Here is a 26,864-nt window from a genome sequence, read left to right as displayed (position 1 = left end):
AAGCGCGATTTGAAATGTTTCAATTAGCTGAACGCAAGAGGCTGCAATATAATATATATATATATTATTTAATTCCCGCCCAGAGCAAATGTGTGACTGCCATCTGTGTGTGATAGTCCTATACTAGCCAATTGAGTGAGCACACTTTCATTCTGCCCATTCAGAATTTCACAACCAAACTAGGCCCACAATACAACAAACAGGAAAGTGCGGATGAGTGACAAGTGCAGGATGATAACGTCTGCATCTTCTGAAGCATTAAAAGACAAATTGATATCAAAGAAAACTAGGACATCGGTAATGAGGGAATATTTTAGTTTTAAAGTCATAGGCACTAAACAAAAACAGGTAATTTTAATTTGTGTTTACTGTTAACTCTAGAGAAAAGTCAGTGTTTCATTTTTGAATATTTAAAAACAAATTTAAATGTTTAAGTATCGTTTTAGTTCCTTTTTTTATTAACGCTCACTGCATTTTAGCAGTAAGAAGCTACAGATTATTGAGCTGCAGCTTGACTAAAAAATTAAATTGCAAATCAAACTGAAATATCTTTAAAAAAAAATCACAATTAGATATTTTCCCCAAATCGCACAGCCCCAATATATAATACACTTACTAAAATACAGTTAAAACACTAGTATTTACTATAAACTACTATCGGATGTTTCATAGGGGTATCTTGATTTATGTATCAGTGTATAAGGGATACCATATTGGATGCTTCATGATGCAAAAGGGTTACAAAGGGTTTCATCAAATCTGTGATGTTGACCAATAGGAGCACAGAAGCTCTTCCATACACAGTAAAACAAAAGTGTGCCAATACTGTATATTCTGCAATGTTGAACAATGCATTGGTTGGGATTTTCTTTCTTATTTTTCTCACAGCAAGGCAGCCAGTATCCAAAACACCACTTTCATAGCAATTGTTTGTTTATGCGCTACCTTCCGAATGTCAGCAGCTAGTTTTATTTCTTTATGACATCACACATTTTTCAAAGATAGCTAGCATCGTCTGGATTTAACATGCATCAAAATCACATAATCAGGCACACGTCAAAACAAGCCACTTTGATAACCATTGTTTCGGACCATCTGCTAGTTTCACCTTCTTGATGACATCATCTACATTGTTAAAAACAGCAAGCAATGACTGGTTGGCAGGCAATGTGCAGTCTGACAACAAGGCAAAATAATATATGCTGCTTTGGTAGTTACTGCTCAATCATGCTCTTGTTTTTGGTAAGTTGGTTGCTACTTGTACTTTCTTGCTGACATAATGCACATCATTAAAACGTTCATGTTGATTGGTCGAGAAGAAGCATTGCATAGCAATGTTTTATTGTCCGCAAGATAACAACAATTCAGAAGTTAAAATTGCATAATCTGACACAAGCCAGTACCACAAGCCATTGTTTTTGCTCTTATTTCAGAAAGCCAGTTGCTAGGTCTGCCTTCTTGATGACATCACGCATATTGTTAAAGATGACGACTGTTAAAAAGCAATGAATAGTTTGACGTATTTCTTGGCTAGAGTCAAAATTGCATAAACTGACATTATGCTTACTGTAACAGACAAAACCTTTAGCATTAAATCACCAATAAAGCAGAAATGAAATCCACTTTCATTATAGAAAACTAAATATATTTAACGATACGATACTTTTGGTTTAACTTTAGACGATAGTTCTGGAACTTGAAATTAATTGGCCAAAGGGATATATTTTTCTCAAAAAACTTACAGAACACTTTGAATGGGGAGGAAATCACACACTCTTTTGCAGACAGAACTGCAGTCTGTGTATTGCTTGATGGCATACAATGCTTGATGGTTTGCCTTTGTTTGAAACTAGTTTTATTGACCATTAAGAAACATACAAACTTAACAGCAGATTGGTATTGGAAAAAGTTCCCATTAGCTTCTTGTTTATCAATGATTGTATAAATCCAATATTACACTCAACCATTGAGTTGTTCTATTTTCCCTAAGGAGTTTTAACTGGATAGCCCTAATTTTTTTTTAATTTAAAGTCAGAATTCCTGTTTTGCTGTTTTAATCAAGCAAAATCTTAACTATTAGGCTGTCTACCTCTTAAGGTAAGTGTACCCCGGTTGAAAATCACTGCACTAAAACATGCACGCACGCACGCACGCGCACAGGCATCAAGCATCGCAACATCCGCAGGTGAAAGAAATACTTGTTATTGTTCGTAAAACACCCTAATTTCTGCTCTGTCTATCTGACAAAACAAGTGCTCAGCTTAAAAGACACAAAGCTCATATGGTTTAGACCTCATCTTATAGCGTATTAACCCGTGGATGGTTAAAATAGCCGTACCAAAGCCCACTTAACAGCGCATAAGTGACGCACTGAGTCTAATTGATTGGTGACTCTCTTCCGTAAAATACTGAATTAATACAAAAGGAAATGCATTTAAGAAAGGCATACTTCACAATTTACACAGCCTAAATAATTCCCATGCTACTTTTTCCTCAAACAGTTAGCATCTTACCGTAAAAATACACGGCATGCACTCAAAACAAGACATACAGATCCAAATTAAGGGCTGTGTATCAAGACCGATCTTATCAGCATCGCTTCAAACGCGTCTATATGCACAGAAATGCCGTCTATTTAAGCAACAGAAATATAGTTTTTTAAGGTGAGTAGCACTCACATCTCTGAATTTGTCCCATCTCCCGGTCAACCATTTGTCGTCCAAAAAATTGCCGTTGTCGTTGCGGGCAGAAGCTCCGGCGATCAGCAGCGCGCACACACCGACCAGCACAAGCATCTGCATCGAGATCGAGAGAGAAATCAACACAAACTGATAAACACACCGACAGAAGACACCGAAAACCCGCTGCGATATTCCCTTATGCGTCACCTTCAAGAAGAGAATGTGAGCGCTGTCATTGACTGAAGATCTCCGTGCAAAGGCTCCACTGATCCTCGGCAGTCTCTCTCTCTCTCTCTCTCTCTCTCTCTCTCTCTCTCTCTCTCTCTCTCTCTCTCGCTAAAGCGTATGCTCGTGAAGGCGGACGTGGGCGCGCGCTTATTGAATGCTTTCTTCCTGTATTGATATATTTGAAGGAGAATGATTACATGTTTCGTTATTTTTAAACAAATAAGTCAATTGCATTTTAAAGCATATTCAACAAACTCTATGTGTGAGTTTTTGTTCTTTTATTGTATAATTAATAACTCATCTCACTTTTGTCTATCTTTATTTTACTTCTTTTTTCTGTCTTACTTGTTTCCTTATCTTACATAAGGAAATTGCAATATATATATATATATATATATATATATATATATATATATATATATATATATATATATATATATATATATATATATATATATATATATATATATATATATATATATATCAATGGCAATGGACAAAAAAAAAACGTGACAATGATCACATAAGGGGTCAATAGTCACAGACAGTAATAAGTATTATTATGTTTTTGAGCTTTATACATCACCTTAAATAAACTTGAATGTTAGAATGGAAGTTTTCCATTTATGCATACCTTGTTAGGAATATTTGACCTGTATAAAAGTAGGCTATTTGAAAAATCTGGAATCTGATGGTTTAAAAATATGTATTTAAATGGTCTAAATGAAGGGCATAGCAATGCACAGTATTAATAAAATAGTGAGCTTTGATATACTGTATGTGGGAAATTGTATTATATGTGGACAGTTTGGAAATGAATGTGTCATGTTTCTTTGTGTCAGATAGACTGGTTTGAGTATATCAAAAAAATGCTGATCTATCTACTTCCAGAGGTCAGAGCAGAATGAACAGTCTTGCATCGGGTCGATAGAAAGGCAACAGTGGAGGTCTGCAAACAAAAAGCATCTCTGAACATACAAGGCATCAAATCTTGAATCAGATGAGCTACAGCAGCAGAAGAGCAGACCAATCACAGTAGTGTCAATTATTAAAAGGATAGTTCACCCAAAAATTAAAAATCACTGTTGACTTACCATCAAGTGGTTCCAACCATTTATGACTTTTCTATTTTGTGTTGAACTCTAAGATCCACACAAACACTATGGAAGTCAAAAGTTACAGGTTTCCTCAAAATATCTTCTTTCAAAGTCAAACAGGTTCAGAAAAGGAAAGGGTAGATAATTGACCAAATTTTCAGTTTTGGGTGAACTTTACGTTCAATTTGTCCTTAATAGGTGCAATTTGGTGTAATCCACATTGACATTTCAGCACAAATCAAGGAAGAATGTATGTTTAACAACAAAGATAAAAAAAGCTGCACTTGTTGACTTGCATTACTATAAATATATCTGTAGACATAATGAAATTATTGTCTGTGGTAATCCTCATCATGCCACATGCTGTCATTACAGCTTTAAAAACTGTATAAAACATTCCATTGTGTGGCTTGAAGCACAATAGAGCTCAAAGTATCCTGCAAACAGCAGGGTTGGGTCACATGAGCTGATTAAAATAAATACAAATTTTAAACATCACATTAAATGAATTTCAATGTGGATTACACCAAATGATGACAAATTTGCATAAAATAAAGGAATAATTAACTCAAAACCTTTCAAACCTGTTTGACTTTCTTATACTGTTTGTTTCCACTGTTATTTTTATACCCTTGACTTAATGTTTCTCTCCATTGTTTTAATCCACTTCCACCAGAATGCGTATCCTGAGGTATTTTATCTTCATGTTATGCCCAGATGCACCCATGGCGTTGTTCTCCTGCACCTGTGCCCCTGCATGTGCCTTCTCAGAGTCTCTCTTAATACTTGCTAATACCACATTTTCACTCACTTGTTAAAGCTTTACTTGACGTTTTCTTCAGCTCTAATCTGTTTTAGCATACACTGGCATGGGATTTTTTTTCTAAAGAAGGAAGAGCAATTTGTCCTTAATAGAACATGTTTGTGACTAACTGCGCAAATGAATAGAAAGCACACTGAATTATCTGCTAGTGTTCTTTAAATTACAGTAAATGATAGGAGGGGGGGAGGGGGGAAGGTGACTCTCTTTTATTTTACATGTAGTGTATACCTGTTGTATCTCTTTTCCTTGTCATTGCTGCTTTTGGATTGTAAAGTATAATTAATTATTTTCATTACTTCTTAATTTTTTCTCTCCAGTTTTCTGTATAGCTTATTTATCAATTCAAGTTTAAAATAAGTTTTAAATGGCCCCCTCACAGAATCACATCTTTATGAGGCACAAGTCTTATGATAAGCCTCATGATAAGCTTTGGGTCATGAGTCTGACTAAACACACAAACAGTACACCTACATTCATACTGTCAAAGACATTTTCCCTCTTGCTCTGCACAGTTTCACTATGGCCTGGTTCAAATATGCACTCAAAAATTGACTTTTGCTGCTCGTTCATGCTACTTAATCAAAATGAGTTGAAACAACTCAATTCTTTTGTAACAACTTAATTGTTTCATGTTCAATCCACTTAAATTTGTAAAAACAATTAAGTTACAACAACATGGAATAGTGTGGAACCTAGAATTTTTTTACAGTGTACGTATGGGACGTCATACTTGTCAAACCTTGGTTTTCCTGGGATTCTCCCATATTTTACAACAATATCCAGCTGTCATACCGTAAATGTATTTCCCCATATTTCCCTAGTATTTTCAATCATTCTATGAAGGGTGGCAATAAACATTAAAGGAGCGATCCTCTCAAATGCAAACCATACCACCAAATATCCCTTATTTTCACATACTGATGTCAGTGGCGGATTTAGGCGTGGACAACATGGGCAATTGCCCAGGGCAGCATCTTGCTGGGGGGCGGCACGGGGAGACGGTGATGGGGAGAAAAAATACGAGCCCCAGTAAAAGCTTAGATATACTATTCACCAGTGGCGGCTGGTGCTAAAAAAAATGTGGGGGGGCGCAAACACCAGAACTGACCTAACGGTTGGTAATGCAACAGTGTAAAAGCCATTTATCAGGTGATGTATGAAAAAACAAAAATATGACTAAAGCATACAACGAATGCTTCATAAATCAGAAAATTTTAGTTCAATTTAGGTTTATTATGAGTAATGAAGTAATCGATAAACACACGCACAGACACACATAGATGTTGCCTAATCACTGGCCAGTAGCACTACTTGAAAATAAATTTTGCTCTCCTTTCTTTCTGGCTTGCAAATTTCTCAATGACCTTTTGGTTGAAGTCAGTCATCTCAGTCACTAGTCTCTTCTCTATTGACAGCATGGCCAATGCATTCAGCCTCTCTTGGGTCATGCTGTTTCTCAGAAAAGTTTTTATTCTTTTCAAAGTTGAGAAGCACCTCTCAGCTTCTGCTGTGGTCATAGGCGTAGTTACCAGAATCTTTAGGAGAGTTACAGTCTCTGAAAAGACTTCCTCAAGATTGTTCTCCATAAACAGCTGGAGTAGGTCCAAAGCACCACAACAGGCTCTGAACTCATCCTTGGAGTAGATGAGACTGAGCTCTGTCTTTAGCTTACTTCCATCGAGCACAGGATAGGCTTTCAGAGTCCTGCTAAGTGCATCTTCTGGAAAAGCTACTGTATACTGCTCAAACCTGTCTGCCTGCAGCAATGTGGCACTAACGAGGTGGTCTGTGAAGGAGAACCGCTCCAGTGTGTGTGTGAGTATGGTATCACAGACCTAAAGGATAAAGACAAAAATGATGTAATTATGTGTCAATTTCAACTGCTACATTAAAATAGCCAGGTTGAGTTATAAAGGCAGACCAGTTGTAGTGGTTAAATTCATACTTTCTAAAAACCTCATAAACACATTCATTCTTAGTAAACATGTCAAGCTCCACTAGAAAAAACTGAAGAATAACAAATCATTTTAGATAATAGTTTAAAGAGTATATACGTTTAAGAAGATCACCTAGTCATAAAAATGCATTTACATTTATCATAGTTTTATACAGCCCACTATTCCCAGCTTATAAATCAACAACACTTAGATTCAAAATTCTTATCAAATATTTTTATTTAATGCTTCTATAATGAGACACTTAAAGACTCCTATTTGAAAAAGACCTGGTCATTGTATCATATAAACAAGCCAGTGTGCTTGCAACAAATTAAACTGTATTGTTTCATTTACTATCTCTGGGTAAATGTTTTGGTGACTACAATATTATTACTCCTCAAATTATTATTGAGCAGTTCCAGCATTATGGATGTGGCATTTGCAGTAAAAACTCAAAACATAAATTCACAGAGAAAGTATGTTAACATTATATTGAAATATCTGTTTATATTTTCCAAAACTACTGACCACGTAGCTATAAGATCAGCTTAATATCAATCTGTAAACATGTTTTGTACCTTAAATGAGGAAAATAAACAAAGGAATTATGGATGTAACTAAAAAAAGTTTGTGAGTTTGCAGTATACAACAGGCCTAGTAGAAATTCTGTCTGTTAAACTGCAAAACCCCCCAAAATAATGCTAGGCAGGAGGTTAAGAGTTTTTTTTCCTTCTATAAAACAAACATGATTGATTTTATTTGATAATTTTTCATTTATGAGGAAAAAGCTTAGTTATGGATTTGACATCTCTGTATTATGGGTGTGACGGATGTGAAATTGCCTTTCATGTGACTTGGGTAAATAAATAAAAAAAATTTAAAACATTGACAGAGACATTTGAGTATGTCTAAAGTACTGTAAATTACTTGCTTACACACACACACACACACACACACACACACACAAAAAAAACACAGAAACAGTTTTGGTATTTTGTTGAGAACTTAATTTTTTTCATGAAAAGGTTAACATTTGCAGGGAATTGCTCTATTATTATTTTTATCTTAAAATCAATGAAAGGGATATTTACAAGTTCCCATAGAAGGTAATTAAACAATACAGTTTAGCTTGTTTGTAATGACTTATTTTGATTAAAATAAAAACTCACTTCTGCTGCTATCTGTTCATGAACCTCTGGACTGAGGGACCGCCGCCTCTTCTGTTGAAAACCACCTTCACTGCATTGGTCAACCAGGGAATGGAGAGAATTTCTGTAAAGGAATAAGAAAGTGTATGAATAATAATAATAATATTAGTAATAATCATAATAAATCCAAAACAAAAAAACAGCAACTACCTGATCTTCTGTATGTCCTGCTGGAATTGCTGGATGCTCCCCCTGATGTGGACTGAATCGATGTCCTTCACGGCAAACAGCAAACACGGGAAACAGTAAAAGGCATGACTTACATCACAACCTGCCAGCCAGCTCCGTTTGTCATAACAAGTGCTGGAAAAGCCCCGAGTGTACGCGCGCCCATGATCACTTGACTGCTGTTGAATTTGCAAGGAAGGTCGATCTGGTCCAAGCTCCTGGATTCTTTTTTTTTCTTCATCCAAACGCCTTGTGAATGGATATCTTTGCAAAGATACAACGGAATTTTCCTTCATTTCGAGAAATTGCACATGCTTCCACTATGATTGATAGTCGTCGGTTAACTGAGGAGCTGCTTGCTAAGTGAAAGGTCCAAGTGGGAATGGTCCAATCACATAAGGCCAACCATATAAAAACAAATATGATTCGTTCTGACAACATAAATGGGCGGGTTCGGGGCGCAGAGTGCTGCGCCCCAAGGACAATTTAAAACGGGCCAATTAGAGCTTTTTGTCATATCACATGTATTGCAAAAGTTCGTGTATCTACATAGACACTCATTAGTCCGGCGCCCCGAACACATATGAAAAAATATTGTTCATACATTTTTTTTATTTTCAATAAATGTTAGTATGACTAACTGTAGAGTGTTATCATTAAATCAATTTATTTTGTTAATATTTGTGATAATAAATATTAACATATTAAAGTAGGCTAACTTGAAGGGGGGGCGGCGCCCCAGCGCCCCCTATTGACCAGCCGCCACTGCTATTCACTTTATGCAAGTATATTGATAGAGTGTTAATCCTGGTATAAAAACGTTAGGGGCCATTCACACTTAGCGTCTTTTGCATGCGCAAGCTTGTTAGTCTCTATGTGCAACCGAAACAACGCTGGTGCGTTGTTTACCACATGCGCTTCCCACATGCGCTGCTCTGCTCCCGGTGTGAATCCAGGCTGTTTACAGTCACGCCGATAAAATCCGCACGTCTATGAGCTGTGAAACCGGACCAACTGGTGTATCTTTTATGCAAAGGTGTCGGCACGCAATGAGTTTTGCAAGTCGACAAAACTAAAGTTTACATGATGATGATCTTATTTTGACTAAGCATGGCTATGAAGCAGAAAGAAGGGATAATGAGTCAGGGAGGTAAGAGTTTCTCTGCCATGAGTCGGGTCAAAGACAACAGATAATTCCATAAAACATATATATATATATATATATATATATATATATATATATATATATATATATATATATATATATATATATATATATATATTGTATTCTATAGAATTGTCATTAATATTCATGCAAAATATTTCTTAAGTGATCTTTGCATGTCACTCCAATTGTGTCTTTCTTTAAATTGTTTTCCAGTTACATTTAGGATTGATTTCTGTTATTTATTTAGAATAATAATTCTATATAAATAATAATATTGGGCGGTATTGGCCAGTACTGGGTTGCGGCTTTAAGGGTATCCTTATAGGGTGGTTTGCCCAGGGTGTCATTTAAACTAGAACCACCACTGCCTAATGTTGACGGGTATATACGATATACAGTATGAAACGTGTTTTAATGTTAGCACCCATAGGTTACAGGATACTTACTGCTTGTGTGAGCAGTGTTGGGTCACTGAAAGCTTCATGCTGAGTGTGTTTGTGCTGCGTGCCACACTGAACTCAGCAGAAAAAAAATGCACTACCTGTACTGTAAATGTACAGTATGCAATGCATTAACAAATTGTCTTCTGCAATACACTATACAAAAAAAAACTAAAAATTCTGTCATAATTTACTCACCCTTTACTTGTTGCAAACCTGTTTGATTTTTTTTCTTTCTTCTGTTGAAAAACAAATATGAATGACAGTATAAAGTTAGGATATACATTTGATTTAGTTAAGTTTTTCATCAAATATAGTGTGGGTTTTGGTAACTGACAAGCAACAGTACATTTTTCTGCTTGGATTTGCTCACACATGAAACCATTCAAAACACACCACAGCTCAATGAACCACAGTAATACAGCACAGGTGCCGAAGCTGCTATGTGGATTTGTCAGAATCACTCTGTAAGTGGCAACAGATTTATAGAAAACTACCAATGTTTGGCAAATAAATCATTTACAGACAGTAACATGCATTTCCAACATTTTACTATATGTTACGCTTTAAGGAACTTTATCGGGATGCTATTATCTACCTAGTCCCTGAACTCATTCTCTTTATTGTCTCAGCTGATATCCTTTCATGTCTTATGTACAGTCTTGTCTGCACAGTTTTCAAAGTTTACAAGTTCAACACATGTAATGGAGATCTGTCTTAATAACAATCACATTAAGTATGCAACACTGTTAACAATTTCCCGGAGAATCTACGGTAACTTAGTGGCAGCGGTTTGCCAGTAAATTACTTTAAATATATTACAGCACAAATACTGTATTTAAATTTACAGAGCCGTTTACATTGCTGTATATTTATATTCAGAATTGTATAGCTTTACTGTAAAATATACAGTAATTTCCACAATGCAACTTTAAAATACAGTAACATACTGCATAACAGAACAGTGAAATTCAGTTCATGTTACAGTTCACTTCAACACTAACTTACTGTAAATTACTGTAAAAATACTGTATTTACATTTGCAACACCATTTACCTTGCGGTGTATGTTTTTTCAGTATTGTATATATTTACTGTAAAATATACAGTAATTTTCACTATGCAACTGTAAAATACAGTGCCATACTGCATAACTATCCTTCGGTAAAATACAGCTTAAATCAATTACAGTAAAAATACTGTATTTACCTTCCTGTGTTAGCTTGGGTTTCCTCTAGGTGCACCGGTTTCCCCCACAGTCCAAAGACATGCGGTTAAGGTGAATTGAATAAGTTAAACTGGCTGCAGTGTATGTGTGTGAGAGAGTGTTTCCCAGTATTGGGTTGTGGCTGGAAGGGCATCTGCTGCTTAAAACATTTGATAGTGGATAGCAAAAACTTTTTTTTTCACTTTATTCGAGTGCCTTGGACTGATTCTTGTTGCTGTTTTGATGAATCCCTTACCCAAAGGGCACCGACCATACATTTGAGCTTACCCCAGAGCGCTTTTTGTTTGTTTTTTCTGGAATATGATAGTGGATACTGTATGTTGGTGGTTCATTCCAATGTGGCAAACACTGATTAATAAAGGGACCAGGCCAAAAAGATTAAATGAATGAATACTGTATTTACATTTACTGCACCATTTACCCTGCGGTGTATGTTTTTACAGTATTGTATAGCTTTACTGTAAAATATGCACAAATTTTCACAATGCAACTTTAAAATACAGTAACGTACTGCGTATCTGTACTACAGTAAATTTCAGTTCATACTGTATTAGTTCACTTTAACAGTAACATACTGTAAATCAAATACAGTAAAAATACTGAATTTACATTTGCAACACCATTTAACTAGCGGTGTATGTTTTTACAGTATTGTATTTATTTACTGTAAAATATACAATAATTTTCATAATGCAACTTTAAAATACTGTAACATACTGCATAACACCCCCTACGGTGAAATACAGCTCTTATTAAGGCCCAATCCCAATTATATTTTTGTACCTCCTCCCCTTGGCCCTCAAAACCGATTGTGTAGGGGAAAGTCTTTTAAAATTTATCCATAAGAAATGGGACAGCAGGGTGACGCGGGGGCAGAGTAGGGAGTGCTGTCACCTCACAGCAAGAAGGTCACTGGTTCGAGCCTCGGCTGGGTCAGTTGCCGTTTCTGTGTGGAGTTTGCATGTTCTCCCCGCGATCGTGTGGGTTTCCTCTGAGAGCTCCGGTTTCCCCCACAGTCAAAAGACTTGAGGTACAGGTGAATTGTCCATAGTGTATGAGTGTGAATGAATGTGTATGGATGTTTCTCAGAGATGGGTTGCAGCTGGAAGGGCATCCGCTGTGTAAAACATGTGCTGGAAAAATTGGTGATCCATTCCGCTGTGGTGACCTCAGATTAATAAAGGGACTAAGCCGAAAATAAAATGAATGATAAATGAATGAATGAAATAAAATGAATGAATGAATGAATGAATAAAATAGGAAAGCACTATAGCACCTGCACACGTCATCATATGTCATCGCGATCTCATGCTTCATATGAGATCAGACGATTGTGACTGCTGTAGTTATTCCAGTTGTGCTATTTTTTTGGTATTTATCTTCAGGAAATTACTAAAGGGATATATTATTTTATAATAATGATATAATGTGGCAATAAAATCATAACTGTACTGTGCATTTATACAGTGGCCATATTCAAAAACAACATTAAGATTATAGCAGACACTGTAAAATGGTCATTCCTAGCCACTAGACTTTCTGACAGGGTATTCGAGTGTCAATGTTGTGGGACTGCTATACAGGAGTTATTATTAGGGATTATAGATTATGAATATATTAAAACATGTGCTTGTTTGTTGTGAAAATTTGTAATAATGACAATTTGTGGATCTCTTTACTTCCGGGTGCAGCTATCCTGCCGTTGTGGCTGGTGTCTTTTTGAAAAAATTCTTACCCCTTGGTTTCGAGAGTGGTCCTGAAAAATCTCCATTTGAAGGGGTATCCCTTCCCCTTAGCCCTATGCCTTCAAGCTAAAGAGAATTGGGACATCCCTACCCCATTTACGGGAACGCACAAAACAAAAGGGGAATGGCTAAGAGGTAGAATTGGGATTGGGCCTAAAATTCACTTCATCAGTAACTTTCTGTAAATCAATTACAATAAAAATACTGTATTTACATTTACAGCACCATGTATCTTGCTGTGTATTTATTTACAGTATTGTATATCTTTACTGTAAAAGATACAGTAATTTACACAATGCATCCTAAAAATACAGTAACATACTGCATATCTGTCCTACAGTTAAATACAGTTCATATTACAGTTAAATACTGTGTAATTTACAAAAATCATTAACAGTGAATACATGGACATCCGCAGACATAAAGTGAGCAGCAAACTGTTTTAAGTGATGAGCTATTTTGCACTTTAAAAAAAGTGTGTTCTTTATAGTATAAATGTGTACAGTCTGAATGAATTTAGAAATTAAAAATACTGTATTTGCCATGGCGACGCAGTGGCGCAGTAGGTAGTGCTGTCGCCTCACAGCAAGAAGATCGCTGGTTTGAGCCTCGGCTGGGTCAGTTGGCAACTCTGTGTGAAGTTTGCATATTCTCCCTGCGTTCGCGTGGGTTTCCTCCGGGTTGTCCGGTTTCCCCCTTAAGTCCAAAGACATGTGGTACAGGTGAATTGGGTAGGCTAAATTGTACGTAGTGTATGAGTGTGAATGAATGTTATTGGATGTTTCCCAGTGATGGGTTGCGACTGGAAGGGCAGATTAAGACCCCAGATTAGAAAATGAATTAATGAATGAATGTATTTACCATGGTGTCATTATCACATGACATGGTTTGGTCAATTGTTTTGATTTGCGTCCATTCACAAATCTAATCCTTTGGCCTGATGGGGTAATAAAGTCATCTGCTTTCTTCTCACCTACTGTTCCATATATACTATGAATTCAGAAACTATATACTTGGCTTTGCTTTTTTTTTTTTTTACACCTTCTATATAGTTGCATGAGTGAAACATGTTAACCCCACATGGATAGCGTATAGTTTTAGAACATTTTCATCTTAAAAAATTAACATTTCACATTTTAACATGTAAAGCTCACTGGCACTGCACATCTATAGTTTTCTACATACACTACTTGGACTTTCCATTGAGCAGAAAAGAAGATTTTTGTGTATGTTCATGTTAAAATAGTCTTTTGGTTAACACTGACTTCTATTGTAGGCTACGTACAAAAAAGAAAGAAAGTCAGTGAGCACAGCACTTTCTTGGACGCTTCACAGGATATGAGATGAATTTATTGGGTTAAAATGAATTAGTAATGGTGGACATAGAAAGAACAGCAGTGGGTATGAAATTAAGGAGACTGGGGCACATCTAACGAAGATGAATAAAATATTTAAAGTAGGAAAAAATGGTCTAAAAGCTAGTGGGTCACCTGAATCCATAAGGGAAGATGACGTGGGAATAAGCTTTTAATGTGTGACAGAACAGAAGCAGGAAAACTAGACGTCATGTCTAGCGCCCTCTGCTGTTTGAGGGAGACGTAAAGACTAGATAATGACTGTGCATCTTTTTTGAGTGACAGAGACATAATGGCACAATAATGACTTGTATCGTGTTGTTCGTCAACAGACGTGTACGAGAATAAAGTAAAAGACTGTCGGAAAAAAGCTAATTCAGCTTTATTTGTTTCACAAATGCACACACATTGGGCAAAAGACAAGTGTTCTGGTCAAGGCGTGTTCTTTATTATTTAAAGCATGATTAAAAATGCAGTACTGAGTTTGAGATGTAGCTAAGAGTGATTTCCACACACACACACACACACACACACACACACACACCTCTCTCTGCTTTCACTCTCTCTCACCATGCACCTTTATGTTGTGTATGCTGGCAGGTGGGAAAGGGAGGCACATTTTCTCAGTTCTTTTATATGTATGTTTCCTGGGGAAGTGGCTGATTTCATATCCAGTTTCTGCAGAATTTGACCTTTCACTTGAATCTGAAAGTGTATTTTTTCCCACTATAATGTGTAAATGTATGCATACCTATATTTCAGTTAAAAGAAGTGATAGTGTGAACAGAGGGTTTAGCAGATGTGATTCAAAGAGGAAACCTTTACAAACAGACCCACATTTTTCTGTGTACTCTTCTTGATTTGCGATTTGTTTTATATAATTCATATAAATGCAGGCCCGTAGCTAGGGAGGTTCGGGTAGATCGAAAGACCCCCCCCCTCCACTGAAGGTCCATAATTTGTCCCATACACAAGCTCATTTCAACCATTTTGACTGCTAAATTGTGAAAATAACTAATCAAAGAAGGCTTTAAGACCAAGCGGAATCTGACATTTGTCATCTTTCACTATGACCTGCTGTATAAACTGAATGAAAAATGACCAATGAAAAGGTAATTCTGAAGCATGTTAAAGTTAATTTTAATACTAATTAGGCTATTGTTTTTATTTATGAATTTTACTCACAAGAGAGACTAGAGAAATCGCGAAACTCTTTGTTATAATCATTATTATTTGGGTTTAGGTTTTCTATTATTCAAATGGACAATTCACACCGATGAATGTTGAATGTGCTGGTCAATTTTTACATTTTCAAACTAAATGACAGCAGTACAGGTTTTAAATGAAAACTTTTTAAAACTTTATTCTTTTTCTAATTATATATGTGATTTTGTTTTTTGTATCCTTATTCTAAATCTTTAGGCAATGTTTTTGGTATGTTAAAAAATGGTGGTTATGACGAGCACATAACAAGCTAATCCAAAAAGAAATAGTGCTTAAAATGTCACTAAAATGCAAATCCAGATGATGAAAAAATTGTAAATCAAAGGAAGGTTGATGTGATAAATATTACACATGCCTTTGGGTGTATTGCAGCCATAGAAATAAATTTGTATATATTTCATCACCTTATTGAAATCATAAGGTTTTATTGTTTAAGTAATTTTGAGATATTAAGCTTCAAAGTTTTTGCATTCCTTATAGCAAACAATATGTCTGTAACAGCTCTTTTTCATGCATTAACATGACTGAGACCCTAAATGTACTCTAAATGTAAAATATCAAAGTTCTCTTACATTTGCAAATTGGGGTAAAACAAACAGGGCAAGTGCAGATAGAAGCTTCTAATTCTAAAAAGCCATTTTTTCTGTTTTGAATTATGAGATTCTCAGATCATTAATTGAAGCATTACTTATAAAGAAATACAATCACAAAAAAACATTTAGTTAATGTTTTAGGATGAACATTTTTTCTTGTTCAAATTTAGCATACAAGCCTGTGCTAAATATTTCATTCAGTGCAGATGTTCATTTTATGTGGTAATACTGAACTATATGCTTTAAATTAACTATTGAATTATGTTCATTAATTAAATTAAGTATTTGCCCTCAAAGGCTTAATATCACATTTAAAGAAAAAAAGTGTTTTACTGTCTACACACACACACACACACACACACACACACACACACACACACACACACACACAAACACAAAAAAATAAATTATTTTTTATTATTATTATTAATATTACATTTATTACAGTATTTTATATTTTTAATATCTGTTTCTTTTTCAACGATGTAAAATTGAACATTTCGTCTTAATGTCAAAAAATGCTTCTAAATCACAGAAATCATTTACACACATCTCCTCAGTTTCAGGTTTCTTCTCAATATTGTGTGATGCTGCAGCATTATTTAGTCGACTCTGATTATGTGTGTCTTTCTGGTCTTTCCCTATGTCAACGGAGCAGTCCGGCGAAACAAAGATTGCTGATTCTGATTGGTCCTCATGCGTGCATTCGAAATTCTGATTGGCTCACAGAAAGAACCTTATAGAGCCAAGCTAGAGTTCAGCTTTGTAGATAAAACCTTTTTTTTTTTTTTTTAATAAAATGTCCTAAATGTAAACAACTTATAAAAAGCATCACACAATTTAAAGAAGTTGTAATTTCAATAAGAGTATGTCAATAACTCAATCTTGACAAAAAATGTCAGATAGAACCTTAAGGTGACAATTTACAAAATCCAATTTATTTGCTCAATAAAAACATTGGATTTTTTCATAATATAAATCTTTACTTTTTATTTTTGCCAAACAGATGCATGTTAAATAGAATCAGCAAAACACATGGCCTTCATTTTGATGCATTTTACAACTTTTTTTTTGGAAATGGATTTGTCATAAAGTCTCTGCTTGTTTTCCATATTTGCAGGAAATGCATCCAAGCATGAGTGAGCTCCATTTATAAAGCTTTTTGAATAAAAACTTTTACGGTCACTACTAGGATTATAGAGGTGATTGTGCTGCCAAAATATTATATATAAAATCTATGCATCATTTAGATTGGCTATATAGAGTGCTTTTGTCATTTGTTAAAAGTGCAGATAAAATTGATTTAAAAAGTAGGTTGACAGGGGAAGATGTAAACATATTTGTATAAAAAACATTAGTATTACCATGTTAGAACTTGAAGACATTTTGTATCACAAAAAAAAAACACATCTGCCTCAGTTACATCAGTTAATAATAATAATAATCCAACTGGTTGTGTTGCCATAAAAGTAACCAAACAAAGCAACCTAATATGTTTAACTCAGCTAGTGGGTTTAATTAATAATCCAAATAAACAGTAGGTAGTGCTGTCGCCTCACAGCACAAAGGTCGCTGGTTCGAGCCTCGGCTGGGTCAGTCGGTGTTTCTGTGTGGAGTTTGCATGTTCTCCATGCGTTTGCATGGGTTTCCTCCGGGTGCTCCGGTTTCCCCCACAGTCCAAAGACATGCGGTACAGATTAATTGGGTAGGTTAAATTATCCGTAATGTTTGAGTGTGAATGAGTGTGTGTGGATGTTTCCTAGAGATAGGTTGCGGCTGGAAGGGCATCCGCTGCATAAAAACGTGCTGGATAAGCTGGCGGTTCATTCCGCTGTGGCAACCCCAGATTAATAAAGGGACTAAGCCGAAAAGGAAATGAATGAATGAATGAATGAATTTTACAGTGGTGTGGTAAACATACTGTATGCTGTAACATTTTTGACCCATTTGAAACACTCCTAAGTACGCGATAAAGATCAATGCTTTGTCTTGTTGTATATAGGATGAACTTTTTGAATAATATTCTCTTTTCTTTCAGACTAAACAGTGCTGCACATTGCAGTTGCCACAAATCCCAAATGTGAAAACAATCTTATATTGCACAAACAACTTGCATTATGTTAACAAGTGAAGCACGAGTCTGAAAATGGCTTATCTGATTTATATTTATATTATAGCAGGCTAAAGAATATCACTATTTACATTGATAAAAACTCTTTTGTGAGCTTTGATTGTTTCAGATCATCACTGAAAATAATCTTTGTTTTGGCATTAAAGATGTTGTTATGGTAACCATTAGCTAATTTGCTGAGCTTATATGTTTATAGAAAGAAAGGATGAGTAAATTTCAATGTCAAAAAAAGGTTCCTTCTCATCATCATCCTGCTCAGAACCACACATCACCAGAGATGGTAGAGAGAAGGGCATTAGGATCTGAGCCAATAGCTGGAACTGGGACGTATTAACATATTTAGTGAATTGACAGGACAAACCTTGGGACAAACCTTGTAAAACTGGGGCACCTGGGACTGGGGCATTATGGAAATCTGCACTGCTGTCTATGCAGTTCATAGAACACACACACACACACACACACACACACACACACACACACTTATATACAGCTCTTCTTTAGTGATTTGTAGACATAATGACATTTAGTTAGTTAGTTAACTTTATTTGTCCCCGTAAGGAAATTTCATTTGCAGCATACTGAAATAACTGTTTTCTATCCCACAACCCTGACAAGAAACATTCTGCATTTTAAAATTGTCTAAATACTAAATTCTGTGTGTTTTATAAGCCATTTCCTAATGGTGACCAAAGAAATTGCCTAAACTGTGCCTAAACAAACCCCTCAACAGCAGGTTTTCTCTGTGAAGCCCAAAGAAAAAACACTTTCAAACATAGTGAGAGAAGAGCAATCTAGAATATTGCATCTTAAGGACCTGTTAACACAGAATGTTTTTCTTTTCCACTGTGCTACTTTACATTGTTTCTCAATGTAAACACGCTTGATGGATGTGAAAAAAACATTACGCTCATGTCTTTTGAAGAGCTGCGCATGAAAACTTCAACTTTTACAAGCAGCACCACTAATCATTTTCAGTTCCAAAGAAGCAGACAAAGAATAACTCAGAGGCTGGGCAAACATTGCGCATAACAGCTTACAGGAACTCTGTGTCCTGATACTCTCCTGTTCTATGCTGAACTTTAAAAAGTTAAATAAAATTCCAGAGTGCTGCGTCTTGCAACTGATTGAAGCATATGAATCTGAAGGCTGGTTGTCCATGAAACTCCTGAGGGGACAGGATAATGTGGAGAATACCAATGACCACACAGTTCAACTCTGCAGCTGGAAATGATCTTTATTAATTTGGTCAAATGAGAAACTTTGAAAAGACTTAGCACAAAGTGTGTAAAGAAGTCAGTAAAATTCAGTGTTTTCTTGATTCATCAATTTTGCTGTACAATGAGCCTTGTCAGACAGCGAAATGGCTAAAGCAGTTCCTTGAAGCTGAAAAAAAAAAATAATAAGATGGCAACTCAGAGTCCTGATATAAACCTGATTGAGAATGTCTTCAAAAACTCCAAAGAAAAAAAAAACAAAAAAAAAAACAGAAACCCACTACAGTCAGTGGGTTTGGGTTAGGCTTGGAACTGTGGAAGAGACTTTAATAGACTAAAGATCAGTGGTTCCCAAAGTGGGGGCCGGGCCCCCTGCGAGGTCACAAGACGATGAGAGAGAGGGAAGGAGGGGGAGGGGGGTTGTCAATTAGATTTCTAAAATCATATATGCTATTAAACTATTAGAATTATCAGATTTTATCCACAACAAAGTGTAAAAACAGTATTTATTATTTACATGAAATAACACATTTTTTTTTCAAGAAACTTCTATACAGCTTGAAGTGACATAAAAAATTTAAAACTGCTTTTATTCTAGCCAAAATAAAACAAATAAGACATATTGTGAAAATTTATTTGCTCTGTTAAACATAAATTCGGGAAATATTTCAAAAAGAAAAAGAAAAGAATCAAAGGGGGGCTGATAAGTCAGACTCCAACTGTATATATATATATATATATATATATATATATATATATATATATATATATATATATATATATATATATATATATATATATATATAGTTGTAAGACTTTTGCACTTTCTTGTGTTGTCAATAAGCTTGCTTACATAGTTCCTGTTGGTCTGTTTGCAGTGGCGGGCAATATGGGCGATCGCCCAGGGCGGCATATTGCTGGGGCGGCAAGGGTATGGTGCAAAAACAAGTGCCCCAGTAAAAGCTTTAAGATAAGATTTACTTCATGCAAGAGTGTTAATTTAGAGTGGTTATCCCAAAATAAAGACGTTAGGGCCCATTCACATTTGGCGTCTTTTGCATACGCAAGTTTGTTATTTTCTATGTGCAACCATGGTGAAGGTGAAAACAAATTGATGTATGCGTGCAGAAAGTCATTCTTGCGCGCCTCACATGCGCTGCTCCTGATCCCAGTTGTTTACATGCATGTCGATATGCGTAGACATGTAAGTTAACAAAACTAAAATTTATATAATGAGGATACTTTGACTGGCATGGCAATGAAGCAGAAAGAAGGAATAATGAGTCAGGGAGTTAACTAAGACTTAATAACATTAATTCTCAGCCCTGAGTCAGGTCTACATAATTCTATAAAACATCTATTTTGTGTATTCTATAGAACTGTCATAATTAATATCATGCAAAAGTCCTAGAATATTACTCCAGTTGTGTCTTTACATTGTTTTTTAGTTACATTTAGGATCAATTACTGTTATTTATTTAGAATAGTAATTGGATAATAATAATAATAATAATAATAATAAACAAATTGTTATATTTATTAAAATAAATTGGAATATTAAAATGTATTTATAATTATTATTTTAAATGTATATATTTGAAATATATGAATATTTAAAAAAATTATAAAATCAACCACATAGTGTCTTTATTTTTTGGGGGATGGGGATGGGGTATGTTTGGGGTGGTTTTGCCCAGGGTGCCATTTAAACTAGAACCGCTACTGTCTGTGTGCATCATTGTATGCAATGTTTGTATGTTTATAACCACCTACAAGGAAAGTAGGGGTTGCATATAACTGGAGTTGTTATTTCGGGGGTCGCGAGCTGAAAAGTTTGAAAACCCCTGGTATAGATAATCAACATCACATCTTAAATCATTCATGATGCATATATAAATAGCTTTTTTTGTACATCTCAGGTTAGATTTGATACTGGCAGCGCCAAACCTGCATGATAGGTGTCAAACCTTGTTACACTTCACTGCATATGATAATGATTTGCATGAATGTTTTGAAGGTGAAAAATGACTCATCCAGTGGTTATATTTTTACATAAGACAATGTGAGTTTGAAACAACACAGGCATCTATAGTTTTATCCCAAAAATGCATGGGCTTCTTTTAAAATATATACCGCAAAATGCAATGTACATTAGATCAAGAGGACCTGTCTGCTAAATTAAAAAAGTAATGTATTGTAAATGAGGGTAACTAAATAAAAGCAGATGCTCAGATATTATTTAAAATTAAATAAAAAAAAAGCAAAAACGATAGAGAGGTGAAACAACTGCAGGCATGCAGACAGAATGACAAAGACAAAGGGAAAACGAAGAGCAAGTGTTTATGCTGTAGAAACAAAGTTAAACAGAAAGCCTGACGGCCTGGGGAGAAATGCATGATGGGTAATCTCTGTGCACAGGCCCTTTTACGCATGACGAGTTTGTCCTTGTGCACCTGCCCACAGAGAGGAAGACAAGGAGAAAGTGAATGAATAAATCTTTAATTAAATTGAGTTTTCAGTGGACATGTTGTGCCTCAGGCTTGCTGAGTTTTGGGTGAAGTGTAGCGATTTCACACGTACAGGTTATGGGTGTGTGTGTGTGTGTGTGTGTGTGTGTGTGTGTGTGTGTGTGTGTGTGTGTGTGTGTGTGTGTGTGTGTGTGTGTGAGAGAGAGAGAGAGATGGTGGTGGTGGTGCACAATGTGTTCCATTAGAAACAATCAAAAAACAAATAGGTTTGTACACGGAAACAGGAAGGTGAGAGATCAGATTGAAGTGAAAGCACAGGACGCCTATGTGTGCTCATGTGTTTGTCTTTATGTGAACAACAAGAAAGGAAAAGAGAATCTTTTAGCAACTCTGCACTTTAGTTAACACGTTATTATCAACACTCATTGTTCTTTAAGTGTGTGTTTGAACGTGAGAGTATGTGCCTTTGCGTATGAGTATATGGTTGTTCTCACGCAAAAGAGATTATGGTCTTTATGTGCTGAAAGGCAAACAAAACTTTCCTTCTTTGATGTAAAGCCTGAGAAGGGATTGCAAATATAGTCTAACATAAGCTCTCTGCTTGATAACTTGAGATCATATTGTGGTTTAGTCATCGTAGAATATACAGTTGAAACCAGAAGTTTACATACACTCTAAAAAAAAGGAACATAACCATTTAAAAAAAATGTTAAATCATATTAAACGTTTACTATATTAGGTCCGTTAGGATTACCTAAATTATTTACATTTGCTAAATCCCAAAATAAGGAGAGAATTTTTTGGAGAATTTTTTATTTATTTCTAGACAGTCAAAGGTTTACATACATTTACTTGGTATTTTTTTAGCTTTGCTTTTAAACTGTATAACTTTGGTCAAATGTTTTGGGTATCCTTCCACAAGCTTCTCACAATAGTTTGAGGGAATTTTGGCCCATTCCTTCTGACTGAATTGGTGTAACTGAGTCAGATTTGTTGGCTGTCTTGCTCGCACAAGCTTTTTCAACTCTACCCACAAATTTTCTATAGGATTGATATCAGGGCTTTGTGATGGCCACTAGAAATCATTCACTCTGTTGTCCTTAAAGTACATTTTAACTAATTTGGCAGTATGCTTTGGGTCATGGTCTGTTTGGAAGACCCATTTGTGGCCAAGTTTTAATTTCCTGGCTGATGTATTAAGATTTTGCTTCAGTATTTCTACATAATGTTCTTTCTTCATGATGCCATCTATGCTGTGAAATGGACCAGTCCCTCCTGCAGCAAAACAGCCCCACAACATGATGCTGCTGCCCCCATACTTCACAGTTGGGATGATGTTCCTAGGCTTGTAAGCTTTCCCCTTTGTCCCCCAAATGTAACACTGGTCTTTAAGGCCAAACATTTCAATCTTAGTTGCATCAGACCACAGGACATGTCTCCAAACATTAGTCTTTTTTCCAGTGTTGTTTAGCAAATTGTAATCTGACTTTTTTTGTTGATTCTGGCTTGTTGATTTTCCCATGTTGTCACACAAGGAAGCAGTGTGCATGAGGTTTTCCTTAAAGAGCCCATATTATGGGTTTTTGAAAATTCCCCTCCATGTAGTGTGTAACACAGCTCTAAGTGAAGTGAAGTATCCAGCTAAGGCTTAAATCTGTAACAATACAGTGTTTAAAACGGTTGATTCATCTATAAAAGAGTCGACTCATAGTGCTTCAAACGAGTCGCCTTGATACCGATTCATTAGGTGTTTCGCCGGTCGACATGCCGGTCGATTGAAGTCACACTGCAGATGGACATTATCGATTCTCTACCCAGAGATGAAACCTCAGCATTATAACCAAGCAGTTGGAAAGTTCTGGAAACTACAGGCTACAAAGAATACTTCATCTGCGTTTGTTAAAGTAAGGATCAGTAAAGATTAACTTACTAATGGACGTCAGGATGAGTTTCTTCCTCCATTTCTCAAATGTAAGTACGTGCGATTAAAGTTGCCTCGTTGACTCTAGCTTGCAAATGTATTTAGTTGTGATTTGTTACTTGTAACCGCGTGTACTGTATCAGGTTAACTGGCTATATTCTCTTATCGCGTGCAAAGTCACGTTAAAAACGCGACGCGTGCTGTTTGTTTACGGAGCTCCGTGGTAGAGGTCTGCATTCCCGCGGCTGTCCCCGCGCCAGATTTCTGCGGCGCGGGAATAAATTTCCGAATCAATCGCGGGAGCGGTCGGTAACAGGTTTAATTTGGGACGGGAGCGGGCTGTCTAGCAATATCGTGGATATTGCTATGCGAATGAGACAGAGCTTGCCTGCCTGTGTGTCTGCTTGGCGCTTGTGTGTATGTGTTAGTGCGCGCGAATGAGAGAGAGAGAGAGAGCTCTGTCTGGCTGTCTCTGGACTGTTTTGCTGGGTGATTTTCGGTTATGTTCTCCCCCGCTCTTTAGCGGGATCGGGCGCGGCGGGCAGAAAACGGGGCGGTTCGGGCACCGGGACAAGAAATTCTAAATATAAGCGGGAGCGGTCGGGTTCAGGCTAAAACCTGGCGGGTGCGGGCGGAAGCGGGAGCGTTGTCGTCCAGAGGTGTGTGTGTGTGTGTGGCAGCTAAAATCCACGCCTACACTATGGAGCGCGTATGAACTGTGATTACTTTTATATTGCTGATTAGCTATTGGGCATTTTATTCTCTGACTGAAGGCAGTCGACCAATCGTGACAGACTGTCATCGGTCCAATCAGCGCAGATTAGCTTCGCGCTAAGGAGGGGTTTGGGAACAAATGAATCACTGGACGATTCATACAGGAGTCGCTGGGATAATTAGGTAAAAATAAATGCAGATTATAAGACCATGAAAGTGTTTTTTGACTTTGCATGCATATTAGACTATTGTTGGAGACCCTTACAACAAAGATATGACCCTATTTCATGTATAATATGGGCTCTTTAAATACTATTGTCAGGGTTCTGCCACTTTGGTCTTGTAAATTCTTGTTTTGGTGGCAGAGCTTTGACACTACTCATGTCTGGTCCTGTTTCTGTCTCTGTGTGCGCGCGCGCCGTCGTGGGTGTACGCAGAGTGTGCGCGCTCCTGCTTGACGCGGCCGCGCACGCGCTCTGCGTCCCTCAGACGCGTGCGCTCTTGTACTTTGTTTGTGTTTTCGTCTGTCAGCAGCGTGGTGTTTCATTCCCAGCGTCTCAGTCTTGTTGGTTTCGGTTTTGGTCGGCGCTGGGATGAAGCATGCACGCTGCGTGTGTGAGCGCACGGTGAGTGTTTTCATTCATTGTGTGCTCGTGTCTTGCGTCTTTTGTCAAAGCACGTGGCTCTGTGTTTACATTGTGGTCACGTGCTTTTGTCGTGTGCTTCAGTGTTGCGTTATGTGAGCGCATGGCTTGTAATGTCTCTCTGTGTCATGCGCTCTCCCGTCTATTGTTTAGTCCCACCCTCCTTGTTTACTCATTATTAGTTTGTCATGTTCACCTGTGTGTCAATTTACTTTTTGCTTTATAATCCCCCTCATGTTTTCAGTCCTTTGCCAGTTCGTCGTCGATAGTTTCCTGTCTTGATGCGTCCAGCCCTGTCTTGTCCTGCCAGTCCAGTCCAGTCCAGTCCAGTCAAGTTTGTTTGTTCATTTATTTGTTTTATTAGAGTTTTCCCCCTCGGGGTTGTTTGTTTTGCCTTTTTGTTTTCATTTTATAATAATAAAAACCCATTATTGCTGCACCTGAGTCCTCGCTCCTTTTCCCCTCACCGACCGTGACAACTATTCTACAGTTGTGCCTCCAATTAATTCAAATGTTGTCAGTTAGCCAATCAGAAACTTCCAAAACCTTGACACCATCATCTGAGCTTTTTCAGAGGCATAATAATCTTATTGTATGTAAACGTGACTTTCAAGAAAAGTTACAACAATTTAAAAAAAAAAAAACTCTCTCATTATTCTGCTATTAAGCATAACAGAAACAAACTTGATAATCCTAACTTACCTAAAGTGAAAAAGTTTAGTCACATTAAAATCTGACTTTTTAAATGGTTATGTGCCTTTTAAAACAGTGTATGTAAACTTCTAGTTTCAACTTTATGTTATTGATACATATTTTTTTGGCATTGTCATTGATCTTTGCAAATTCACTTATGTGCAAAGAGCAAACAAGTGCTGTTTTTTTTGGTTCTTTTCACCTTGGCCCACTGTTGCAGAATTACACCATCCCTTTTAACAATTCTGAAAACATTTTTTTTTTCTTAAAACCACATTTATATGATCATTGGGTCCTACTGTGTGTTCACATGATGCTGTTGGATAGAAAAAAAAAGTGTTTATAGGTCTGGTCATCCAACTATGAACTTACTCTACCTGCAATCTTCACATTGAGTTGATCTCTTTTTTTTTTTTTTTGCACACCTGGATTTGTCAAGATTTAAGTAAGTAAAATTCAAGATTTAACACTTAGATAATGCTCGACTATAATAGCAGGTTTGGCATGCTGTTCCAGAAGAGAACCCTGAGCTCGGAGATAGATGAGCCCAAGGTTCCCGTCTGGTCAATGAGTTTATTTACCCCTAGTTTATTTATTAATATGGTAGTCAATCATATTACGCTTTCTTCTCGAAATTATTTTGTGAAACTTCACAAATATATTTTGTGTGTTTATTACAATGTCTAGAACACATTTAGAACACCAATTTAGTTATTCTAGAAAACATTAATCAAATATGATGTAGAGCTTATTATGTCTATGTTGTAATTCTAAAACATTGGGTCAGAGTGGTAGCCTGTTGCATTGTTCAGGAAAAGGTGTGAGTAGTCTTGAATGTGAACCTGTTAGTGCGCTGGAGAGATAGATGCATGTGTTCCTTTTAGTATTATAAGTGACTATAATAAGCCATTCAGACAGTATTGTAATTTTATTGTATTGAATCTATTGGACAGTAGTGGAATTTTGATTAGCATTTTCATAGAAATGGCATTGAAATTGTTTGCAAAATTTACATCTGCTACAACAAAAGTGCTATATGTGTTATTTACATATTGATACATTTTTGCAAAACTTCTTTTAGTTTCAGAATGCCATCAGTGCAGAAAGGCCATCTATTTAGTGTGCAAGATGTAATTACGATTTTGAGATGCAAGTGACTCAGAGAATGAAGGTGCGGGTGAA

General features: G+C 36.4%; 3 protein-coding genes across 5 annotated transcripts in view; 1 reads left to right on the top strand and 2 right to left on the bottom strand.

Annotated features, from left to right (window-relative positions):
- spock3 (SPARC (osteonectin), cwcv and kazal like domains proteoglycan 3) overlaps window positions 1-2,997 on the bottom strand; it is a 69,638-nt gene extending 66,641 nt beyond the window's left edge. For 2 of the 3 annotated variants that reach the window (NM_001327987.1, NM_001327988.1), the window contains 2 exon segments: window positions 2,679-2,795; window positions 2,889-2,997. In NM_001327987.1, coding sequence (NP_001314916.1) covers window positions 2,679-2,795 — 117 coding nt within the window. In that variant the 5' untranslated portion in view covers window positions 2,889-2,997. 3 annotated transcript variants of the gene reach the window in all.
- ugt8 (UDP glycosyltransferase 8) overlaps window positions 1-26,864 on the top strand; it is a 170,511-nt gene that overhangs the window by 82,806 nt on the left and 60,841 nt on the right. The gene's annotated exons all lie outside the window — the stretch shown is intronic.
- Window positions 5,884-8,488, bottom strand: LOC147846800 (uncharacterized). The gene is made up of 3 exons (XM_087237109.1): window positions 8,125-8,488; window positions 7,936-8,038; window positions 5,884-6,664 (listed from the first exon to the last, which is right to left on the bottom strand). Exons 1-3 carry the CDS (start codon window positions 8,436-8,438, stop codon window positions 6,137-6,139), a joined length of 945 nt encoding a protein of 314 aa, XP_087093235.1. The 5' UTR covers window positions 8,439-8,488; the 3' UTR covers window positions 5,884-6,136.

Source organism: Danio rerio, chromosome 1 (assembly GCF_052040795.2).
Source record: "Danio rerio strain M-AB ecotype USA chromosome 1, GRCz13ab, whole genome shotgun sequence".
NCBI lineage: Eukaryota > Metazoa > Chordata > Actinopteri > Cypriniformes > Danionidae > Danio > Danio rerio.
Note: the sequence above shows the minus strand (reverse complement) of the source record. Positions and strands in the feature narration are given on the sequence as shown.

Coding starts and splice junctions, on each gene's coding strand:
- LOC147846800 (XM_087237109.1), bottom strand. CDS start 8,438: ATGAAGGAAAATTCCGTTGTATCTTTGCAAAGATATCCATTCACAAGG. Junction 8,039..8,124: donor CAGGACATACAGAAGATCAG/GTAGTTGCTGTT, acceptor ATTCCTTTACAG/AAATTCTCTCCATTCCCTGG. Junction 6,665..7,935: donor ATGAACAGATAGCAGCAGAA/GTGAGTTTTTAT, acceptor TTTATCCTTTAG/GTCTGTGATACCATACTCAC.